We start from the raw sequence: 25,949 nt of genomic DNA, 5'->3' as shown, positions 1-25,949 counted from the left end.
TATAATTATAATTTATTTTTGACGCGTTTTAATGTTTTGAAAATTATCATTGACAGTACTGTGAAACAAATAAAATAAAAGTCCTAATTTCCTGAAGGTAAACTAAGTTAAAAACTATTTTTAGAATAAAATTTTTCCATCTTTTATTCTCATTGACTGATTTTCTTTGAAATCCCAACTTAACAAATGTGATTTATAACATGATTTTAGATACCATGAAAAACATTTGATAGATGCTTTTAATGTTAGTACGAGAAACACTCCGACACTAAAATATTGTAAGACTTCTTTTTGAGGATTCAACCTTACATGATCTATTAATCAAGGTTTGCCACCCATCAAGCTCCTATAGGGCTTCCTACATAACTTTGTTCAAAATATTATAGTTAATTTGCAACCATCTCTCCATGCGGCTAAAGTGGTTAAACAAATTAACCTAATTAATTCAGGATTTTTGACTCTTATGCCTATAGCCTTGACTCATTCTTTTCACCTCTCTTGTTCCCCCGTCTGTGAGTGTTAGTCCTTTCCATGCACGTTAATATCAAAATCTCAAGTTGCAGCCTATACAGTTTTTCCTCCTTCAGGCCTCAGCCAATTATTTTTCCCTTTATATATATAAGAAATTGATTGCCGCCACAGACGGCGGGAACAAAATATTAGAAACAAAATTTGAGTCATTTTTATCAAAGTAGAAGTGAAAACATAAGCCACAAGACGTTCATGTTCAATCAAACACTATCTCAGTTGATATCGGTCTCCAACTAAACAATCATCGACAAAAATTTGCCGCCAATTGACTCTGAATTTCATCGATATAACCAAAAATATATACTCAATAGAATATTAAGACTAAGGTAACCTTATGTGATTTATGAATGAAATAGAGATATGATACGCAAACCAAAATAAAAAACACACAAACCACAAATAGTAAAAGAAAGAAGAAGTACGCGTGAGTTATCTTGGTTCACTCAATTAACAGACTATGTCTAATAGAGTCAATATTATTTCAATACTACATCACCTCTCTGGTTTACAATAAAATAATTTATCCTATGATTGCTATTACTCGTTATAAGAGAAAAATGTGTTTATATACAAGGTTTAAAAGACTAAGACCTAGTAGGATTTCTATTCTTAAGTCCAAACCTAATAAATAATTAATAACTTAAAAAAAAATCCTTCAACATGACCCCCGAATGCGTCTGCATGACCCATTAATATTGAAATAGTCGACAATTCCAACAATTTATCATCTCCTTCTTTTATTGGTGCAAAATTACGATATATACATTATAGTTCCCTACCTTACTATAACAAGTTACAACGTGGAATTGCGGTTGCTTCTTTGCTACCAAATGGACGTGAAAGTAGAGTTCCATGTACGCTTCCTTTTTGTCTTGCTTCTATCATTGTCTCTTCGCCATGCAGTTCGTGCAGAAACTATGAATTCAACCAGGAATATCAGAGATGGCGAGGTGATTGTTTCAGATGATGGAAGTTTTAAACTTGGTTTCTTTAGTCCAAGGAATTCTACTTACAGATATTTTGGGATATGGTTTGGCGATGTCGAAGAGCAGACTGCTGTTTGGGTGGCAAATAGGGAAGATCCCGTGAAGTACTTCTCAGGAATTTTCAGGATATGGGAAGATGGAAACTTGGTGGTTCTTGATGGTAATTCGAACATACATTGGTCATCAAATGCTACATTTACAACGAACACTTCAGTTTTTGAGCTCCTGAAGACTGGAAATCTAGTACTGAGAAATGGAAGTGAAAGTGATAGTGATGATAATATTTTGTGGCAAAGCTTTGATCATCCCACTGACAATTTCCTAGCTGATATGAAATTTGGATTGAATTTGATGACGGGTGAGAACCAGCTCCTTACAGATTGGAGGAGTGACAATAATCCAGCTCCTGGAAAGTTCTCACTAGGTTTTGATCCCAGTGGAATTGCGCAGATTATAATATGGAACCGTTCCACTACGTATTGGAGAAGTGGGATTTGGAATGGGCAGACATTTTCAGGTGTACCGGAAATGACATCTTTTCATCTTTATAACTTCAACATTATTAAAGATAATGATAACGGGAAGTTATACAGTACATATTCTAGCGTAAATGTGTCTGCCCCTTCAAGGTTTGTGTTGAGTTCCTCTGGGAAGCTGGAGAGATCATACTGGAGAAATGAGACGAACTCATGGGACATTGTTTGGTCACAACCGAACAATGAATGCCAATTGTATGGGAAATGTGGTCCAAATGGGAGCTGTAATTGGAAAAAGAGTCCTGATATTTGCAGCTGCTTAAAAGGGTTTGAGCCTAATTCTGCTGAGGAATGGAAACTAGGAAATTGGAGTGGTGGGTGTGTGAGGAAAAGAGCATTGGAATGCGAGGACGGAAGCACTACAGATGGCTTTTTAAAGTTATCTAATGTGAAGTTGCCGGATAGATCTATATTGGAGGTTGCTCAGGAAACAAATGAATGTGAAGACATGTGCAGAAAAAACTGCAGTTGTATTGCTTTTGCATATGAGAGAGGATTGGGTTGCTTGACATGGCGGGACAGTTTGCAGGATATTCAGATATTTGACGAGGGCGGACAGGACTTGTACTTGCGTCTTTCCAAGTCCGATTTGAAAGGCATGCTTTTATCTTTGTTACAAATTCTGTATTTCTTCCTTCATATAATATAGAATCATGACAATAGATCGACAAGAACATTCTACGTACTTGCATGATTATTTTTGAGTGAAAATAATTTAGATGACAAAGTATATATGATTTTTTGGTGAAGGTAGTAAGAGCAAAAGGAAGTTGATTTTCATCATATCGGTGGTTGCATCAGTAGTCATTTTGACTCTGCTCTTTGTCATCTTCACATGCATGATGATAAGGATCCGAAGAAAGAAAGGTATTCTTATTTATAAAAGTGATTTCTGAAGTCATACTTTTACTTTATGTGGCATATGGGGTTCATATTAAATTGAATGTTTGTATTATAGGTACTAAAAAAGGCCACAAACATGGGGACTTGCAGTTGCCGCAGTGGGAAACTCCCATGAATTCAAACAGGCATTTGTTAGACAAGTTTGATGATGCTCTTGTCAGTCCAAAAAATCCAGGAAAAGGACCAGACTTACCAATATTTGCCTTGGGTGTTGTGAGAACTGCCACGGATGATTTCTCATTCGCAAATAAGCTTGGAGAAGGAGGGTTTGGTCCTGTTTACAAGGTAATAATTTCTTGATTTGGCTAATCCTGTTTACATTAAACAGGTTTCAGAAATAAACTTCTTTTGATACAGAGAATTTATGTTACAGGGAAAGTTGCCAAGTGGACAGGAGATTGCTGTGAAAAGACTCTCTAAAGGTTCAGGACAAGGGCTGCAAGAGTTCGAAAACGAAGTCATTCTTATTGCAAAACTACAGCATAGAAATCTTGTCAGACTTTTGGGTTGCTGCATTCAAGGAGATGAGAAACTTCTGTTATACGAGTACATGCCCAACAAAAGCCTGGATTCATTTCTTTTTGGTTAGCTTAGCACCATCTTGTCTCTTCATGTGAATTTAATTTATTTTTTCCTGAACATTTTTTTTTTAAAATCAAATTCTAGTTTACTAAATTTTAATTTCCTGCAGATTCTACAAAAGGAGAAAAATTAGACTGGAAAAACCGGTTTGACATCATTGAAGGGATAGCTCGTGGACTTCTTTATCTTCATCGAGATTCTCGATTAAGAATTATACATCGCGACCTAAAAGCTAGCAATATTTTACTAGATGCAGAGATGAATCCGAAAATCTCAGACTTCGGCATGGCAAGAATATTCGGAGGAAAAGAAAACCAGGAAAATACTAGGAGAGTGGTTGGCACCTAGTAAGTATATATGAGTTAATCAGTTGTTTCGTTTCTGAGAAACAAGTGTACGACAAAATGCATTGATGTCTACATGATTATCATTTTGAAATGCAGCGGCTATATGTCCCCAGAGTATGCCATGGAAGGTTTCTTTTCAGTTAAATCAGACGTCTTCAGCTTCGGAGTTTTGTTGCTTGAGATTGTGAGTGGCAAAAGAAATGCTGGATTCTGCCTCCTGGACCAGAATGTAAACCTTCTGGGACATGTAAGTTTCGAAAACTAAAAAATTCATTTGTCCCTTCAGGTTCTAAACTTCACCTTTAATGAATCATAACATGCATGTTTTCAAAAACATATAGGCTTGGGAACTATGGAAGGAAGACAGAATGCTTGAATTGCTGGATAAACCTTTACAGAGTTCACATGTGGAAAACGAAGTTCACAGATGCATACAAGTGGGTTTGCTTTGTGTTCAGGATAATGCAGCAGACCGACCCACCATGGACTCTGTTGTGTTCATGTTGGGCAACGAATCAGCCGTAATTCCATCACCGCAGAAACCGACATTTTCATTAACAAGAACTCCAAGAGAATCAGATGTCTGTGGAAGTAGCTCTGGACATTGTTCTGCAAATGGGGTAACAATGTCCGTGGTCATGGGACGATAATACCTTTTTAATTTTGTGTTATTACTAGTCTTCACTCCATTTCTTTGATAGGCATCGGCAAATGTTCTGCCTTTAGGCTTCAGCAAGTCCTCTGATCAGTACACAACTATTGTGGAATTTTAACGAAGAATATCTACACATCATGTTACAAATGAATTGGGTCCACAGATTTGATAAATTACATTAAGGATATATTGTACAAAGTATTATTTGATACAAGTTCAGGCTGTTGATGTTCAATCTGCAAGTTAGCATTTTATGGACCTTATTGTGCTGTTTGTTCTTCAAAAATACAGTCAACTGGATATTAAATTCTGCAACGATCTTGTAACAGTGAGACTTCCTTTTCTTGCCATGAGAACAGAGGAAAAAAAGAAAAATTGTTTTTTCAGTTAATTGTGGGTGGCAATTACTTTACTGCTAAGTTATTTTGTGGTTGTAGATTGATAAAGTGGGCGTGAGCAACAGCCCACTAACTTGGCGATGTAGGACAAATTTAACTTCAATACCCTTCTTTACGCTTAGCGTGCAATATTGGGTCCAAACCTATCATTGCTTTAAATAAACGTGGTTTTTATATCATGATAAAGTGGGTTGGATAGAAATCACTCCCAAAAGCTAAGTCCAACTACATATATACATCATAATAACCTACCAATTTGACGATATAAGACAAATTCAACTTCAATAATTTTCTGAAGGTTTGGTGGGTTTAGTTTCACTTTTGCGGAAGGGTTCAAGGTTCAAAAAACAAAAGAAATAAATTAAGCCACTCAATTTAACTTTCTAGATCTTACTGACTTGTCCAAATTCAGTCTATAATCTTTTGGATAGCTAAGTGACAAACTTTTCCATTTCCCACATATTATTTACATCGATCAAAGAAAAAGCTTTCAAGTTATAATATTGGTTTTTGTCAGCATCCATCAAGAAGAGCCTTCACTAGTTAAGCATTTTGTGTCATTGTAAGAAGATATTAAATATTTCATATTATATGATGTATTTATGACTAATCAGCCAATAAACAATCCCTTTTATTCATTAATGTCTCCACAAAATCAGACTGATTGGATAAATTAATCATTTGACCCAGTTGAGTTTCGACTTCTGTGAAGGGAATGTAATGATTATTGCAGTTGCGAGGAAGAGAGCTGAAGTGAAAAGAATTTAGGATTTCTGGGATTAGAGAGTAAAATAATTTACATATCTAGGTTAGAAAAATCAAACATGTGCCCCACAAAGCTATTAATTAATTTCCTCTAAGCTTAGGCATGGCTGCACAATCTGTTTAATTTCTAAGTTATTGACTATGGAAAAATCAAACCAGATCACATCATTTTGTTGGTGTTACTAAATCTATGAGAAGCAGACTAGAAACCACAGTTTTGTTCATTTTCTTTCAAAATTAAAATTCGAAGGTGTCAAGATTGACCAAAAGGGAAGCCTATCACATACTTACATGAAGCCATGAAGTCACAGCTGCAAGAAACTTTGATCTGGAAGCCAACTGTTAATTAAGGCCGCTTTGTATTGTGGATGATGTCAATGGGTAACATCAAGAATATGTTAAGTAGGAAAGTTTCTTTAATTATTTTCTCGCTGATATTCTCCTTCTTTGCCATGCAGTTCACCATTGAGGTGGATGCAGTCACTGATAGCATTTCACAAGGAGAAGTAATTACTCGCTCAGAAACTATAGTATCTCATGTAACACCTTTGAGTTGGGGTTTTTCTCATGGGGAATTCAACAATTTTTGTGGGATATGGTACAAGAAAATTTCTCAAAAACTGAGTATGGGTTGCCAACAGAGATTCTTCCATTAACTGGTGCTCACCAGCACTTACCATTAACAATGAGGAATATTGTAATCGAGATGGAAAAAATTACTTACAGGGTGACTGAAAATTCACTAAGCCGAATACAAGTGCCATTCTGTTAGATTCAGGAATTTGTTTTAGAAATGGGAACTTTGGTATATTTGTGGCAGATTTTTTGACAACCCTTCAGATACTTCTTCTTCCGGGAATGAAATTCGGATAGCACAAAGTCTGGAAAAGTGTGGTCATTAAATCATAGAAGAGGCCAAGATCCTAACGTCGGAGATGCGACTGAAAAGGATCCCAAGCAATCAAATGAAGTGTTCCTTACTAGGGGTTCTGGATTTCTTTGGAGGAGTGGAGTTTGGAATGGGGATCATTCAGTCAAATGCCTGAAATGACATTAAACTATATCTTCATTATAGTTTTCATAGTGATGAAAATGAGACATACTTCACTTATTCTATGAAAGATTCACTATTAGTCGATTTCAAATTGATGTTTCAGAGGGATGACAACTTTCATGATCAAAAAGTCAGGGGCTGGTTTATTTTCTGGTCTCAACCAGAGATTGTAGTATTTATGCTTATTGTGGCCCGTTCGGCATCTGCAGAAATGATAATGAATCGTTATGCCAGTGCCTGCGTGGTTTTAGAGCCTCAAACAATAGGGAGTGCTAGATACTTCTTCTGGGTGTGTGAAGAAACACCATTGTATTGTGAGGATAGCACTCTCTAAGCGCTAAAGACAGATTCTTGAGATGGATGCGTAAAGTTTCCTTTAGGACCTAAAGAATTGAAAGCTTCAGCTGTAAAGCAATGTGATCCGCTTGCTTTAATGAATGTTCTTGTACTGCATATGCTCCCAATAGCAGTGGTGTGTGTCTTCTATGGGATGGAGACCTATTGAATCTAGAACAACTTTCAAAAAGAGATCCTGATGGACGAACAAAATATCATCAACTTGCTGCTTCAGAGCTTCAAAATCCGGAGGTAATTTTATTTGTAATCTCCATACTTCTTCATTAAGGAATTCTTTTGACCGATATTATTTTCGGATCTATGAAATAAAAAGCTACTATGGATAATTGTGCTAGTATTTCCTGTGGCCCTTCTTGCTTCTTACTCTTTTATCACGAGGCAAAAACTAAAAGAGAAAGGTAATCTTTATCTCATCACCCTCCCATTTCATGTATGTCTACACTATGCATTTATATTTTAAGTGTTGTCTTCCAAAACAGAAGACAAACAAGCCAGGATATTTTCTATTTGATGTAATATTAATGGAACAAGTGCGGATGAACTCTCCAATGTAGATAAATCTGGCACACGTAAAAGTAAAGTGCTTGGCTGCCGCTGTTCAGCTTTTCAAGATCAACTGCTACAGATATTTCTCTGCAGAAACCAAATAGGACAAGGTGGCTTTGGACCTGTCTATAAGGTAGCATCCTACTTTCCACCACATTATACAAGGCGATCGATTGAGTTTATCTTTTGCTTTTCATGTTCTTGAATTCATAAAGTTCAATTCAGGGGAAACTACTTAATGGCACAGTTGCAGTGAAAAGGCTCTCGACGCAGTCAGGGCAAGGACTAGAAGAGTTGAAAAAACATGCTTATTGCTACAAGCTCCAACACAGGAACCTTGTAAGACTCTTGGGTTGCTTTATTGACAAGGCGAAAAGATTTGGGTCTATGAGTACATGCCAACAAAAGCTTGATTGATTCCTTTTTGGTCTGTGATTGGTCATTCTTCACAAATTAATATGTGCAGTACCTTATCTATGGTGTCTAATTTCTTTATATATTACCTTACGATTTTGAAACAGATCAACTAAGAAAGGTCTTTTAAGTTGGGGAATACGGTTTAAATCATGATGACATTGTATGTCATGCGGATTGCTAAGGATTTGTATCTTCATGAATATTCTAGACTAAATTATTCATAGAGATCTAAAAGCTAGTATATTCTATAGACAGTGACATGAACCCTAAAATATCTGATTTGGCATGGCAAGAATTTTGTGAATGAGTTACAAGCAAATATAAACGATTTGGGAACTTAGAAGTAAATTTGAATATTGAATGAATTTTAAATCCTTTGTAAATGCATTGTTCTTCTGATAATTGATGAAATGATTGAATTCAGTGATTATATGTCGCCGTAGTATGCCCTGGAAGCCTCTTCTCCATAAAATCTGATGTTTTAGCTCGGAGTGCTGCTGTTGGAGATAGTGAGCAGCAAAAAGAACACTGGTTTCTACTACGGTGACTCTCTTAATCTTCTTGGACTTGTAAGTGAAAATGTTTTTCTCTTCAGTTTTCAGAAAGGTTGAATTAAATATGATTTATTATATATATTTTTTTTCAGGAAATCCGTCACTAGGCTAACATTGTCAACTACTTTTGACCTTTATTTAATCTACCAATGTTCTGTTATTTTCTGCAGGCGTGGGACTATGGAAAGCGATAGAGCTCAGGAACTAATGGATCCAGAATTGGAATGAAGCATCATATCCCTGCTGATGAGATACATTAATGTCGCCTTCTCTGTGTTCAAAGAAATGCAGCGATAGACCTACTATGTCAGAAGTAGTCTCAATGCTTACAAATGAACTTGTTCTTCCTTCTCCCAAACAGCCTGCTTTCTCTTATGTGAGAAGTATGCAAAATTCAAACTCACCTGAAAGAAGGCCACAAGCCTGTTCGTGAATGAGTAACAATTTCTTTGTTGAAAGCTCGTAGCTATCTGCCCTGAAGTTCATGATATTATTCTCCAATCCTTTTTGGCCTACTGTTGTAATTTTTTTGAAGTGTTCACATCATTTATATGTTATTTTGATGATTTCAAATAAGGTATATGGCTATTGGGATGAAACAGCGGTTGATTTTGGACATCTCCACTCACATTTCTGATTCCAAGAATACCAACTAATGAGCTTGATACATCTATTTGTGTTTTCACCATGAAAATAACATGAAGTTGCTATCAATTAAAGCCGGGTTTGATTTCTGGAAAAAGTTTGAAAGTTAAGGTAGTAACAAGTGATGTTGAAAAAGATTCCACAACTCAAACAAAAATAGCAAACAACAAAAATAAAGCAAACCAAACACAAGATTTTAAAGTGGTTCAGCAATTCAATTTAGTCTATGTCCACTATCCACTCAAAAATCCACTAAGCAAAACTTACAGTTGTATAATTTTTAAAAGAGAAAAATTGCAAACTCCTTACACATCCCAAAGCCTAATTACAACCTTAATAAGAGCCCACAATACTATTATTTTGGTCATTTACACTTTTTAGAACTTTAAAAGTCCAATCTGCTAATCATTTGAAGGGGAATCTCTTGCAACTCCCTTTCCAAGCAATATGGGATTCAAGGCACAATCCACAATTCCTCCATGATTGAATCCCCAAACATCGCACGTAGCATTCGAAAATCTTACTCGATTCACAATCTTCTTTTCTCAACAACAGACTGAACAACTTGATCTCTTGATTTCTAAGACACACCCTATCAACAAAATGGTTGTTTTTCATTCCTTTGCCTTGCAAATCAGAACATCATCTTTTACACTCGTATCCATCTATTTGACCAATGTAGGATATTCATGAGAAGCCAACTCACCCAAAGAAATCAAATTGTGACTACAACTCAGAACATACCTCACATGACAAGCTTCTTGAAAACACCATTGTGAAGCTTAAGAGATGCTACCACAGCCTTCAATCTTCACTTTCTCGTTATTACAACACAACTATTTCCATAATTTCCCTCTCTTTAACAAAACATTCATTACAAACATGAACATTAAGCAAGATAAAACCCACTTTCACCTTGAATTTGATGTCCTCTGACATGTTACTAGAAATTCACCTTCATTTCAAGGACCCAAGCATCATCCTTCAAATCCTTCATTGTTGAGCCTTCTTGAAAGCAATCATATCCTCCCTTATTTCTTGCAATGTGGTTGGATATATCCCTCTCCCACAATAATAACACTCCTATTACTGTAATCTTGACGTTTGATTTATCACCACTCTTGAGTCATCCCTCGATTAGACCTTCTGCAACTAGTAGATCTCCCTAAGTGATGAGTTATTGATCCATAAACCTTTCATTCTCAGTAATAAGGCAATCACATCATCTAATTTTTAGTAGATTTGCCTACCACAAAGTTTGAACTAAAGGTCTATAATATTAGACAAAATGACAACAATATCAATGCTTTTTTCTTGTCATTTAACTCTCAGAAATAGCCAACAATTGATATACTAGCCATTATTCATTTAAATGATCATGGAGACTCTTACCTTCATCCTCTCAGAGAATACATCCATCTTCAAACACAATCTATAGTCAACGATTTCGACATAAATACCCTCAATTTTCCCACAAGCCCTTTGGTGTAGACTCAGTCAGCATGTTGACTTATCTCTGGAGCTAAAGCCAATCTGATTGTACTGACAGCTCTCTTTGAATTCTATCCTCTCTCATCAGACATCTTCTCTGGCTTACTCTCTACCTTGTTGTATCAAAGGTCTTGTATGTACTTTGCCATAACATAATTAATTTACCATAAAAAAAGGAACCTCAAAACAAACATACCTCCAAAAAAAAGTCGTCAATCTACTCTTAAATCCAACCTCCTTTAGAGGTTGCCTTCTCCCAACCGAACCGTGGGCTTTGATACACTTGTTGAAAAGAATTCCCACAACTCAAATGCAAAATTAAAGCAAACCAAATACACAAATTTTAAAGTGGTTCGGCCTCTTCATTTAGCCTACATCCACTTTCACTCAACAATCCACTAAGCAAAAGCTTACAACTGTGCAATTTTTAGAAGAGAAAAATTGCAAACTCCTTACACCATCCCAAAAAGCCCAATTACACCTTATAATAGCCCACATGACTATTATTTTGTGTCTATTTTACATTTTTGAGATACTTTAAAAGTCCAATCTATTGTCTATTTAAAGGGGAATCCCTTGCAACTCCCTTTCTCCAACAATATAGGATTCGAGGTACAATCCAACAGTGATTCGTTAGTTGCAATATATCTTCAAATCCTTTCTCCTTATGTTCAAACTTAATAATTTACTTAACAATAGAAACTTCTTTTCATCTTTTCAGGTTATTTATACAGTAGCTTATATCTAGAACTTGATGTATTATAGCATTTACATTTTCTTAAACATTAGGCCTAGGAACTATGGATGGAGGATAAAATGCTTTAAATTTTTGGATAAACCTTTGTGGAATTCATGTGTAAAAACTGAAATACAAGATGCATATAATTAGGGTTAATTTTTGTTTAGGACAATGCAATAGAGTGATCAACAATGGACTGTTTTTATCTTGATGCCATCTATAATTCCTGCCAAAAAGAACGAGACAATTTAACTACCGAGACATTTCAAGTTTGCAATTGAGAAAATGAACATGAAAATATTTTATTTATCTTTTAGTTGGAATCTGACGTGGCATACTTAACTTCAACTAAACAGCAAAAGGGCTTATGTTATAGAATTAGAAGTTTAGGGTTAAATAATGACCAAAATATTATGGGTTTTTGTTATTTTTATTTTGTATTATATGTGTTTTAAATATGATATGGATTGATTTTTTACATATTGGTTTGGTTGTATGAGATTATCCCTGTCTTTGGTAAGGCCGGGGCGGAAGGAGGCGATGACCCATTTCCTATGATGTTGCGGTGACAAACCGAGAAGAACAACCATTGGGACTATAATAAAATAGAAGTGGAAATTCAAGAGGCTCAGTAAGATTGAAGGATTTGTATTTGAATATGTATTGTATTTAAATATCGTTTAGAGATTGCCAAATCGTTTAAGCGATACTTTATGGGAATGTTGGATGGGCTCTGTGATTAAAGATTAAATGATTTTGTAAATTTTTTTTCTTATTACAAGGATGGTGTCATCCTTGTCCTCCTACTAGAGGTGAATTCTAATGGATTACTTATGTCCTTCGTACCACTAGACAATTTTAGATGAGAGATGAGACCCTGACTCGGACCTAGAAGGAGTGACACATTTGACTACAATTGAAGGGCCGCATGTGGAGCATGTTTGAGGCTGAAGGTGTCACTGAGACAGATGAGTTTGCTGAGGTGAAGATATAGATGGTCAGACCGTATGCCTCCTTCCAATTTGAAAACCCGTACACCAACTACCGTTTGCCAGGCACACGTAGTTTGAAGTGGTGGACCTTAGAACAACCTTTATAAGTTTGACATTTTGAATACTTTTGTGAAAAAGTTGGAAAATGGAAGAGGATGCAGAGAGTTGAGAAAGAACTTGATCTAGTTATGGGAATGGTTGAAGAACCGAAGAAAAGAGAGAGTCGGAAAAGCAGCATGTCAAATTCCGTTCACCAAATAAGGTATAATAGAGAAGGAAACTAGGAAAGATAAAGAGGGAGTTGAGAGGATATAAGAGAAAGTGATGGAGTGAGAAGTTGGTGGAGTGGTGAAAAAATAAAGGGTTAAAGGCGATTTATTCAAGCCAATAGAGTAGAAAAAGAAAAATCATTTTATGCATTTACAATAGGAAATAATTCATATGGATCAAGTGCAAGATCAGAGATTATCCTAAAATGGTTTGATGACATGCTAAGAATGGGTTGCCGGGTTCACGACTCGATGACTTATTTTTCCCATAACGTATCCTGTTATCGCTTAAGCAATCTATTTTTTCTAAACATATCGCTTGTAGAGAACAAGATTGATTGATTGATGCAGCACATTGATGATGTGTTGACACTTATAATGACGAGACAAACTATTTATGCTGATATCTATGATTAGTAATGTGCCATAACTGGATGTGTCTTTCGACCAGAGCCTAGAAGCCATATCATGCCTAATGAAACAGCAAATGATGAAGTAGCAAAAAGAGGAGTGAAACGAAAAGAATGCCGCAGAGGATTTTAAAGGTGTCATTGCAGATTATCTGTTTGATGACAGATTTTTCAGTATGTCAGGGGGAGGGGCCCAATATGGCAATAGTTGGGCAAAGGTGAAAGGGGTATAGTATGCCTGATGTGAAGCAAATGCATTGATAATGTTGTTTAGCTATTGGGCGAGGGCTTGGTGCAGATTCTCCCTACAACGACTCATTGCAATCAAGAAACGTAAAAACAATCTCCATATTAGATTTAAAACACATATAATACAAAAAAATAAGAACAAAACATATAATAGTTTGGTTATAATTTTAACCTAAACTTCTAACTATAACATTTAAGCCCTTTTTGCGTTAGTTAAACAAAAAGCTACAAACACCGGATTTTTGCACCAAAATGTTGTACCGCCTACGTCCCTCGATTCACACCAGCAAACTAGACACGTTTCACGTTTTATTTTATTATTTTCTAGAACACCGTTCATCAAATATGGACGATTGTTCACTACATGGACTCCCGTTCATGTTATATGGATGGGGTCCATTTACTACAGACAGACGTCCTTTTTAAAGGATGCCCATCCACAGTAAAATGGAATAAAAAATTCTATATAAAAATAGAGACGGGCGTTCATAGGTTATGGACGGCTGTCCCAAATATTGACGGGGCGTTCATTTTAATAGACGCCCGTCCATTAACAATTCTTTTAAAACATTAAAAAATTTAGGGACGACCTTCATCAATTATGGACGGTCGTCCCTTCATTTGACGGGCACTCGCAAATAAGGGACTCCTGTTCATTATGTTTGGACGATTCCCTTATAGTTTAAAAACAAATAAAAAATTTGTACGCCCATCCATAAATTGTGGACGGGCATCTCTTAGTTTGGACAAACGCTCGTAAGAATGACCCCGTCCCTTTTTGTGTGTTTAAAAAACAAAGTAAAAATTTGGACGGCCGTCCATTAAGTGTGGACGGGTCTACCAGAAGTAATGAGTAGGATAGCAAAAGAAGGAGAAAGCGATAATTTATGCTCGGAACGAATAGAGATGACAGAGGGGATGCAGTTCAGAGGAGAGTGTAAATGATGATGAGAAGACGATGATGACATGGAGGTGAGGTGGAAATTCTTCTATGAGGATGCTCCCACCTAATCCTCAACACATCATCGTCGATGTTGAATCATCATCACCAACATCATCATCACAATCATAATAGTAATAGCCATAGTAATAATAATAATAATAATCATAGCAGTCGAAAAATTTTTCCACCGCCAGTGAAAGTTTTTAGAACCGTGTTGACGGCTACGACAGCTCACCACCAAGTCTACTTGAAAGCTCCGATGAGATGATTGGTGTGTCGGTGCCTAGAAAAGCTCAATTAGGTAGAGAGGTGGAAGAGATTATTCTTCTAGATTTGGTTGCTGATTTTTACATTTCATTTTTGTTTCTGGTTGGTCGGATTTGTGGATTGTAAATTTTATTTATTTTGTTCTCTGTCTCCGCCAGCCTCTACTAAAAGGTCCCATGAATTTGGTACTTCAAGTGGTATGTTGTTGGTGGTGAAGAACAAATACATAGACAAGCTTCATCTGCACCTATGAGAACGAGTGTTATGACTGTGCTGGCTACCCCTGCACCGGCTTCGCTTCTTCTCCAATTTTTCAATTTGGAAGAAGATGGTCATTATTTCACTTGCCTTCCTTTTGCTCTTGTTCATGAAGAAAATGATTTACAATGAATATGGCAAAGTTTTTCTTTAGTTTGTAAAACCAAGCCGTCCAAAAGTAAATTGTGGACGGCCGTCCCTAAATTTTTTTTTTTTTTTTTAATTTTCATATTGGGTAGGACGTCCCTTATTGCGGGCCCATCACCAAACATGAATGGACGTCATATAACGGATGAACGGCCGTCCCTAAATGATTCTTAATTTTTTTAAAAGAATCGTTAGGGACAAGCGTCCATTAAAATATGAACGGCCGTCCAATATTAGGGACAACCGTCCTAACCCTATGAACGATCGTCCCTAATTTTTATAAAAAAAAAATTTTATTCATTTTACTTATGGACGGACATCCTTAAATGGGAACGTCCGTCTGTAGTAAATGGACCCCCGTCCATGTAATATGGAAGAGAGTCCATGTAAATGAACGATTGTCCATATTTGATGATACCCTAACACTAAGACAAACAAACTTGGGCTTCAACAAAACGTGCCTTTTCAATGATGCTTGGGCCACCTTCCACATGAGGGAACCAAGCCCAACGTGAACTTTACACAAAGTATATTGGAGTCGACTGGTAACTGCGATAGTCTCCACATTTCTTTTCAAAATTAAATTCATTGGAGGCGTCAAAATTGACCAAAAGAAAAGTCTCTAACGCTTCAGTGATGGAAATGGGAAACCTACAACTGTACCCTTAACAAGGAAAGTATCAAAGAGGCATGGTGGGTGGTTTGGTGTGCAGTAATAGTTCAATGTATATAATGATGAACAGGGGGATAACATGACTCAATTCACTTGTTAGAAACAAAGATGCAGTCAATTTTATGATAATGACCTGATAATGTTTTTTAGTAATGATTGAGGTAATCACAAATACTGAAATACCCCCATTCACGGGTCAGATGAAACTTGGAAAATTCGAACGCTAAGGATACTTAAACACAAGTGGTAATCAATCTTTTGACTATTTATGTCATGCAATCCTATGTAAACCCTCTGGCCTTAACTATACTAACCGCTTATATGTCTGCTTAAGCGTTCATGGGCAATACGTTTTTTTTTTTTTTTTTTTTTTTTTTTTTTTTCCAGATTTTCTCCTGAATCTTGACAACTAAAATCACCAACATATATTGATTCCATACTTTCTCATAAATTTGACACACCTATTGCATTAACACTCAAGACCAGTAACAAGAATACTAAATATAAAGGATGATTTTTAGGTAACAATAAAATTTAAACATAAAAAATTGAAAACAACAACTCTTCAACGGTTGGCCTTGGAAACTCTCTCGATTTCATCCTTCATCGAACCTAATTTTCTGGATATGCATTGATTGATCTGGCAATTGCTTCTCTTGTGGCCAAGTTGCTTGCAATTGAGCACTTATTCATCCTCCGAGGAACCTCAAAGGCTATGGAATATGCTTACTCTTTTTCTCCATTTTTTGTCTTCTTGAATGGCGGATGGATGATAATGTTAGCCAACTCTGGCAGCACTTCCCACTGCTCTTATGGAGGAACCGAATATATTGTTTCTGAATAGCCAGCATGTAGTGTTTGCCATATAGAGAGGGGAGCAAAGTTCCATGTAAATTCGAACCAAAATCCGGCTTTCGTTTGTGTTTCAATGCTGGTGCATGAGGACAAGGAAACGTTAAATGTCAGGCACTTTACACACTCAAGTTTTACTACAAGGTTAACTAGGGCATCCAGACCATGGCGTGCATGGTGAACTTCTGAGCATTAAGAGATAGGCAAACAGTGTATTTAACAGTTCTATATGTTCTCGCAATAATTTTTCAGCTGACAGAACAAGGGTTTGTAGTAAATTATCTGACTCCGTACAACGCTCATGGAACCACTGTGACAATGTCCTCTGGATTGCATCAAAAAGGGCAACTATTAGAAACTCTCTCTTCTATAACAACCTTCGAATTTATGACTTGACTGTGTTCGCGGTCATGAAATCAAGCCTTCTTCCAAGAAAGTAAGCTCTACTCCATCGCTCGAACCAACATCATGCTCAAGATACTTAGCATTCTATCATCCTTGTTCGGATTTGTCGGAAGTGCTCCTCGAACTCATAACTTGATAAGTCTTTGCTGCCGTGTAGTATGTTTGAAGGAGGCCAGTACACTTAAACTTTTGTTTTTACTCACGAAGGTGCCTCTACATAATCTGTGATGTGCTTGAGGGTAATAGTGGTAATCCCCTTCTTTATAGAGTTGTGCCATAAGATATTTGCATAACTCATCATTGTCAGACATTATCGTACGTAATTGCTGAAAAAATCAAGTCCACGACTTGTCATTCTCAGAGTCAACCACACACCATGCAACGGGATATGTGTGATTCTCGTTGTCCCATGCAGTGGTCACCAACAATGTACCTCCATACTTTCCAGTAAAAAGAAATTATCAACAGCCAACACCTTTCTCATGTTTACAAAACCCCTTATAGCAGAACCATAAGCAACAAAAAAAATAAAATAAAATAAAATAAAATAAAATTTAAACATCATATTCTTGTCCCACTTCAAAGCCGTCTTGCTACCTTGGTTTGTCAATTCAAGCATATAATGGTATGCTTCTAATATTGCGTACCCATGCTTCGACGTGTCCCTCACAAAATCTTGCATGTTGTTTCCCTTTCCAGCATTTCCAGTAACTAATAGCACATCCACAACTCTATGCACACAAGTCTCTGAATGTCTTTAGGAGATGGACATTTCCCTTCAACGAACTGACTTTTGATAAATTGTCTAATAACATTAGCGATGGTTGTCGATGCTCACCTAAAATATATCCCAAACCACATGGTGTGCTCACGGGTATATGGCTAGGAAAATTTTTAGGACTCCGCCAACCTTCTACAATAAACCTATCACTTGCACTTTCGGTCACGACATGCAACCGTCACAACCGATGAATTAGACTTTTTGGTGATGAACTCAAATTACCTCTCATGACAACAAGTTTTAGCTTTCTCACCACTTCCTCTTATTGTCAATAAATATCCTATGTAAAACTCTGATCTATCCGTAAAAATGAGCTGATTCATTTACCTGTAATTGCCCCCCTCTAAAACTGCATAAAGGACCATAGTGTTTCTCTCCACAAACTACACCTTTTGCATAATCTGTATTTAAAGGAATCTTACATCCGCAGGAACATGTACGGGGTCCTCCTCCTCAACATTTTCATTCTGCCGTACATGACCAACCTCTTCTACAGTGTCCTCCTCACCGCCCAAATCACCGCTTACTCTTGATTTTTCAACTAACAAATCAATGCCCTCATAGTTCAAATTAAAACCAGCCAAATCTTTGCCAACTTCTTCGTTATCCCCTTCCTTGAACCAACTTCCAACGTTTATCTACAAAAAAACCCTTAAAATCGGCCTCGAACCATTTTTGCCCACATCAATCATATAACTTCACACCTTCATCCGACTTTAATATAGTAGGAGGTACCTTAAATGTTCAGGAACTCTGCTTAAAACATACTTCACAACTATATCACTACGTGGCAATTCAAATCACCTCTTCTAATTATTCATCAATTAAACTCATCAAAACTAACCTCTGTGCTCACAACAATTGGTATAACTTCTTTACTCTTCCCAATCCCTTCCAACAACTTTCTTCCTCCACCCACTCACCAAAATTTCAACACCCAAAATAACTTGTCCCATGTCTAATAATAGTCAGTACCTATAATGCAAGAAAAAAAAATATATTATTAACTGATGTATTAAGGGTTGAAAGATTTAAAAAAGCATCTGCAGAGTCGCTTGACGATCTGGAATATTGTTTACTAGATCGCTTGAGATATAATGGATCGCTTAAGCGATCTTATGCCATTTACCTGATCGTTAAGCGATCTGCTGCTATACACCAGACTTATAACAGATCGCTTAAGCGATCTTCTACCATTACCTGATCGCTTAAGCGATCTACACTGCTGCATTATACCAAGAGACCAGATCGCTTAAGCGATCCATCATATCTATAACACATTTCAGTCATCTCCCACATACAATTGGTGCTACCACCCCAGCTACCCACAATGCAAGAAAATATTCAACAAATTTCACTCATTTCAACTTCCATTACATCAAACACAACCCAACAACCTAACAACTAATCAAAATCATAACCTAAACCCAATCCATCATTAAAACTTTGTAAATTGAAATATAAATGGAAAGGGGAGATACACATACTGGACGAAATGTCGAGAGGAGGAGGAAGAGAGATCTGTGGCGGAGGAAGAAGATAGTGTTAATGGCGGAAGAAGAAGATGTATAGGATAGAGGAAGAAAAGATGTACAGGAAAAGAAGATGTAGACGAGAAGAAAAGAAGGATGTAGACGAAGCTTACAAGGAACAACAACCATGGAGGAATGCGTTAATGTGGTGGGAGGAAGAAGAAGAAGGTGTTTGGGTTTGTTTGCAAGAATTTCAGCTCTTTGGGGACATATTATAATTTTTAAAAGATTACACAATACTTCATTAATCCTAATTAACCCCATCATGTTTAATTAACCTTAATAAAAAACAAGGCTATTTAGTAACACTTACAAACTATATAGCCTTTTAATTAAATTTTACTTCAAATGGCCTTTTTAAAATGTCCAGAAACTACGATAGTCTCCTTTCTTTTTGAAAAGAGTAACATTACACCTCTATCTCTTCACCACAAAATTTTCTCACACATCCGATAAGACAGTTTACAATTGGTCAGTTGTAATTTATCAGATAGACCCATTGTGAATGATCAATTACGAGTTACCATGTCAGGGTTGCGAGAGAAAGTTTGTGAGAAATGATTCTAAATGTACTACTTTTGTTTTCAAAATTAATTCATTGGAGGCGTCAAAATTGAACAAAGAAAAGTCTCTAAAGCTCAGTAATGGAAACCATACAACTTTGTGACACTTAACAAGAAAAAGTATCAGAAAATGGCATGGTCGTTTGTGTAGTAACTAGATTCCAAAACATGATTCTTCAAAGTTACTTTTTGGAATAAAAAGAACGAAGTTACAGTCAATTTTACGATATGACCTGATAAGTTTCTTAGTAATGATTGAAGGTGGTCGGAATACCCTTGATTCACGGGTCAACACGAAAAACTATTAACAATTTCCCCGAAGCTTAGGCATGGCTGCATAATCTGTTTCATTTCTTAGTTTTGACTATGGAAAAATCAAACCAGATCACATCATTTTGTTGGTGTTGTTAAATCTATGAGAAGCAGACTAAAAATCACAGTATTGTTCATTTTCTTTCAAAATTAAATTAGTGAAGCTGTAAGATTGACCAAAAGCGAAGCCATGGCATACTACATGAAGCCATGAAGTCACAGCTGCAAGAACTTTGATCTAGACAACTGTTAATTAAGGCCGCTTTGTATTGTGGATGATGTCATGGGTAACATCAGAATATGTTAAGCAGGAAAGTTTCTTTAATTATTTCTCGCTGATATTCTCCTTCTTTGCCATGCAGTTCACCATTGAGGTGGATGCAGTCACTGATGACATTTCACAAGGAGAAGTAATTACTCGCTCAGAAACTATAGTATCTTCAGGTAACATCTTTGAGTTGGGATTTTTCTCATTGGGGAATTCAACAAATTATTATGTGGGAATATGGTACAAGAAAATTTCTCAAAAAACTGTAGTATGGGTTGCCACAGAGATCTTCCATTAACTGGTGGCTCACCAGTACTTACCATTAACAATGAGGGAAATATGTAATCGTGGATGGAAAAATTACTTACAGGTGACTGAAAATTCACAAGCGAGATACCAGTGCCATTCTTGAGATTCAGGAATTTTGTTTTAAGAAATGGGAACTTTGGTATAGTGTGGCAGAGTTTGACTACCCTTCAGATACTCTTCTTCCGGAATGAAATTCGGTTATAGCACAAAGTCTGGAAAAGTGTGGTCATTAACCATGGAAAGATGCACAAGATCCTAACCTCGAGAGGCTGAGCTGAAATGGATCCCAACAATCAATGAAGTGTTCCTTACTAGGGGCTCTGGATTTCTTTGGAGGAGTGGAGTTTGGAATGGGGATCATTTCAGTCAAATGCCTGAAATGACATTAAACTATATCTTCAATTATATTTTTCATAGTGATGAAAATGAGACATATTTCACTTATTCTAAAAGATTCTATATTAGTCGATTTCAATATATTTTCAGGAGGGATAACAACTTTCATGGGAGCAGAAAAGTCAGGCGTGGTTTATTTCTGGTCTCAACCAAGAAATTGTGGTATTTATTCGCTTTGTGGCCCGTTCGGCATCTGCAGAATTATATGAGTCGTTATGCCGTGCCTGCGTGGTTTTAGAGCCTCAAACAATAGGGAGTGCAAGATACTTCTTCTGGGTGTGTGAGAAGCACACCATTGTATTGCGAGGATAGCACTTCTCTTAAGCGCGATAAAGACAGATTCTTGAGGATGGATGCTATAAAGTTTCCATTAGACCTAAAGATTGAAAGCTTCAGCTGTAAAGCAATGTGAATCCGCTTGCTTTAATGAATGTTCTTGTACTGCATAGCTCACAATAGCAGTGGTGTGTGTCTTCTATGGGATGGAGACATTGAATCTAGAACAACTTTCAAAAGAGATCCTATGGGACAAATATATCAACCTTGCTGCTCAGAGCTTCAAAAATCCGGAGGTAATTTTATTGTAATCTCCATACTTCTTCATTAAGGAATTCTTTTGACCGAATATATATTTTCGGATCTATAGAATAAAAAGCTACTATGGATAATTGTACTAGTATTTCCTGTGGCCCTCCTTGCTTCTTACATCTTTTATCAACGGAGGCAAAAACTAAAAGAGAAAGGTAATTCTCTTATCTCCTCACCCTCCCATGTCATGTATGTCTACACATTTGCATTTATTTTTAAGTTTTATCTTACCAAAACAGAAGAGCAGAAACAAGCCAGGATATGTTACTATTTGATGTAAATATGAGTCTGAAACAAGTGCGGATGAACTCTCCAATGTAGATAAATCTGGCACACGTAAAAGTAAAGGTGCTTTTGCCGCTGTTCAGCTTTTCAAGTGTATCAACTGCTACAGATATTTCTCTGCAGAAAACAAACTAGGACAAGGTGGCTTGGACCGTCTATAAGGTAGCATTCCTAAACTTTCCACCACTTATGCAAGGCGATCGATGAGTTTATCTTTTGCTTTTCATGTTCTTGAATTCATGAAGTTCAATTGCAGGGGAAACTACTTATGGACAAGAAGTTGCAGTGAAAAGGCTCTCGAGGCAGTCAGGGCAAGGACTAGAAGAGTTGAAAATGAGACGATGCTTATTGCTAAGCTCCAACACAGGAACCTTGTAAGACTCTTGGGTTGCTGTATTGAACAAGGCGAAAAGATTGTGCTATGAGTCATGCCTAACAAAAGCTTAGATTCATTCCTTTTTGGTCTGTGATTATTCATTCTTCACAAATTAATATGTGCAGTACCTTACTAGGGTGTCAATTCTTTATATATTTACCTTACGATTTTGAAACAGATCCAACTAAGAAAGGTCTTTAAGTTGGGGAATACGTGTTAAAGTCATGAAGGGATTGCTCAAGGATTTGTATCTTCATGAATATTCTAGACTAAGAATTATTCATAGAGTCTAAAAGTTAGTAATATTCTGTTAGACAGTGACATGAACCCTAAATATCTGATTTTGGCATGGCAAGAATGTTTGTGCAATGAGTTACAAGCAAATACTAAACGGATGTGGGAACTTAGTAAGTAAATCTGGAATATTGAATGAATTTTAAATCCTTTGTAAATGCATTTGTTTTCTTGACAATTCGATGAAATAATGAATTCAGTGGTTATATAGTCGCCTGAGTATGCCCTAAAGGCCTCTTCCCATAAAATCTGATGTGTTTAGCTTTGGAGTGCTGCTGTTGGAGATGTGAGCAGCAAAAAGAACACAGTTTTCACCACAGTGACTCTCTTAATCTTCTTGGACTTGTAAGTGAAAATGTTTTTTCTCTTCAGTTTTTCAGAAAGGTTGAATTAAGATGATTATTATATATATATTATATATCTATTTCAGGAAATCCATTCACTAGGACTAACATTGTCAACTACTTTTGACCTTTATTAATCTACCAATGTCTGTTATTTCTGCAGGCGTTGGATCTATGGAAAGATGATAGAGCTCAGGAACTAATGGATCCAGAATTGGAAAATGGCGCACATATCCCATGCTGATGAGATACATTAATGTCGCCCTTCTCTGTGTTCAAGAGAATGCAGCGGATAGACCTACTATGTCAGTAGTAGTCTCAATGCTTACAAATGAACTTGTTGCTTACCTTCTCCCAAACAGCCTGCTTTCTCTTATGGGAAGTATGCAAAATTCAAACTCACCTGAAAGAAGGCCACAAGCCTGTTCGGTGAATGAAGTAACAATTTCTTTGTTGAAAGCTCGTTAGCTATCTGCCCTGAAGTTCATGATATTATCTCCAATCCTTTTTTGGTGCCTACTGTTGTAAATTTTTTTGGGAATGTTCACATCATTTATATGTTATTTTGATGATTTCAAATAAGGTATATGGCTATTGGGATGAAACAGCAGGTTGATTTTTGGACATCTCACATTCACATTTCTGATTCCCAAGAATACCAAACTAATGAGCTTGATACATCTATTGGTGTTTTCACCATGAAAATAACATGAAGTTGCTATCAATTAAAGCCGGGTTTGATTTCTGGAAAAAAGTTTGAAAGTTAAGGTAGTAACAAGTGAGTGTTGAAAAAGAATTCCTACAACTCAAACGAAAATTAAAGCAAACAACAAAAAATAAAGCAAACCAAACACAAGATTTTAAAGTGGTTGAATCCATTCAATTTAGTCTATGTCCACCATCCACTCAAACAATCCACTAAGCAAAAACTTAGAGTTGTATAATTTTTAAAAGAGAAAAATTGCAAACTCCTTACACTATCCCAAAAGGCCTAATTAGACCCTTAATAAGAGCCCACAATGACTATTATTTTGGTGTCTATTTTACACTTTTTGAGATACTTTAAAAGTCCAACTACTAATCTATTTAAAGGGGAGAGTCCTCTTGCAACTCCCTTTCTCAAGCAATATGGGATTCAAGGCACAATCCCAATAATTCCTCCATTGACTTGAATCCCCAAACACCACAGTAGCATCTGAAAATCTTACTCGCTTCACAGTCTTCTTTGCTTTAACAACAAGAACTTGAACAACATTATCTCTTGATTTCTTAAGAGACACACCTTTATCAAACAAATATAGTTGTTTTTCATTCCTTTTGCCTTGCAAAATCAAAACATCATCTTTACACACTTCGCATCCATCTATTTGACCAATGTAGGTATATCCACGAGAAGCCAACTCACCCAAAGAAATCAAATTGTGACTACAACTCAGTACATACCTCACATGACGAAGCTTCTTGAAAACACCATTGTGAAGCTTGAAACGAATGCTACCAACGCCTTCAATCTTCACTTTCTCGTTATTACTAACAACAATATTTCCATAATTTCCGTCTTCTTTCAATTTAACAAAACAATTTTTTCATTACAAACATGCATAGATGCAGCAGAGTATAAAACCCAGCCTTTTTCACCCTTTGAAATTTGAGATTCATCTTGACATGTTACTAGAAATTCACCTTCATTATCAAGGACCCAAGCATCATCCTTCAAATCCTTCATTTGTTGAGCCTTCTTGAAAGCAAGCATATCCTCCCTTAATTTCTTGCAACGTGGTTGGATATGTCCATTCTTTCCACAATAATAACACTCCTTATTACTGTAATCTTTGACGTTTGATTTATCACCTCTTTCTTGAGTCATCCTTCGATTAGAACCTTCTGCAACTAGTAGATCTCCTCTAAGTGATGAGTTATTTGATCCCATAAACCTTTCATTCTCACGTAATAAGACAGTCACGTCATCTAATTTTAAAGTAGATTTGCCTACCAACAAAGTTTGAACTAAAGGTCTATAATATTTAGACAAAGATGACAACAATATCAATGCTTTTTCTTCGTCATTTACCTCTCAGAAATAGCCAACAATTGAGATACTAGCCTATTAAATTCATTTAAATGATCATGGAGACTCTTACCTTCATCCATCTTCAGAGAATACAGATCCATCTTCAAACACAAACTGTTAGTCAACGATTTCGACGCATAAATACCCTTCAATTTTTCCCACAAGCCCTTTGGTGTAGACTCAGTCAACACGTTGTACTTTATCTCTGGAGCTAAAGCCAATCTGATTGTACTGACAGCTCTCATTTGAATTCTATTCCATTCTCTATCAGACATCCTCTCTGGCTTACTCTCTTCTAGTGCCTGATCAAGACCTTGTTGTATCAAAAGGTCTTGTATTGTACTTTTCCATAACATAAAATTAATTTTACCATTAAATAAAGGAACCTCAAAATTAGACATACCACCAAAAAAAAGTCGCCAATCTACTCTTAAATCCAACCTCCTCTAGAGGTTGCCTTCTCCCAGATCACGAACCGTGGGCTTTGATACCACTTGTTGAAAAAGAATTCCCACAACTCAAATGCAAAATTAAAGCAAACCAAATACAAGAATTTTAAAGTGGTTCGGCTCATTCAATTTAGCCTACATCCACTATTTACTCAAACAATACACTAAGCAAAAGCTTACAACTATGCAATTTTTAGAAGAGAAAAATTGCAAACTCCTTACACTATCCCAAAAAACCCAATTACACCCTTAATAACAGCACACAATGACTATTATTTTAGTGTCTATTTTACACTTTTTGAGATACTTTAAAAGTCCAATCTATTAGTTTATTTAAAGGGGAGGATCCCCTTGCAACTCCCTTTCCCCAACAATATGGGATTCAAGGCACAATCTCAACAGTAATATCG

General features: G+C 36.5%; 1 protein-coding gene and 1 pseudogene across 1 annotated transcript; both read left to right on the top strand.

The window, feature by feature from the left end:
* The first annotated feature begins 1,361 nt into the window (after positions 1–1,361).
* LOC116138478 (G-type lectin S-receptor-like serine/threonine-protein kinase At4g27290) lies at positions 1,362–4,658 on the top strand. The gene is made up of 7 exons (XM_031424189.1): positions 1,362–2,649; positions 3,012–3,241; positions 3,330–3,540; positions 3,648–3,885; positions 3,982–4,132; positions 4,227–4,505; positions 4,587–4,658. The coding sequence occupies exons 1-7, from the start codon at positions 1,362–1,364 to the stop codon at positions 4,656–4,658; spliced, it is 2,469 nt and encodes an 822-aa protein (XP_031280049.1).
* Positions 4,659–6,298: 1,640 nt separating this feature from the next.
* On the top strand, positions 6,299–23,263 carry LOC116138477 (annotated as a pseudogene).
* The last annotated feature ends 2,686 nt before the right edge of the window (positions 23,264–25,949 follow it).

Source organism: Pistacia vera, unplaced genomic scaffold (genome assembly GCF_008641045.1).
Source record: "Pistacia vera cultivar Batoury unplaced genomic scaffold, PisVer_v2 Contig341, whole genome shotgun sequence".
NCBI lineage: Eukaryota > Viridiplantae > Streptophyta > Magnoliopsida > Sapindales > Anacardiaceae > Pistacia > Pistacia vera.
The sequence above is the reverse complement of the archived record's forward strand: the minus strand, read 5'-3'. Positions and strand labels throughout refer to the sequence as shown.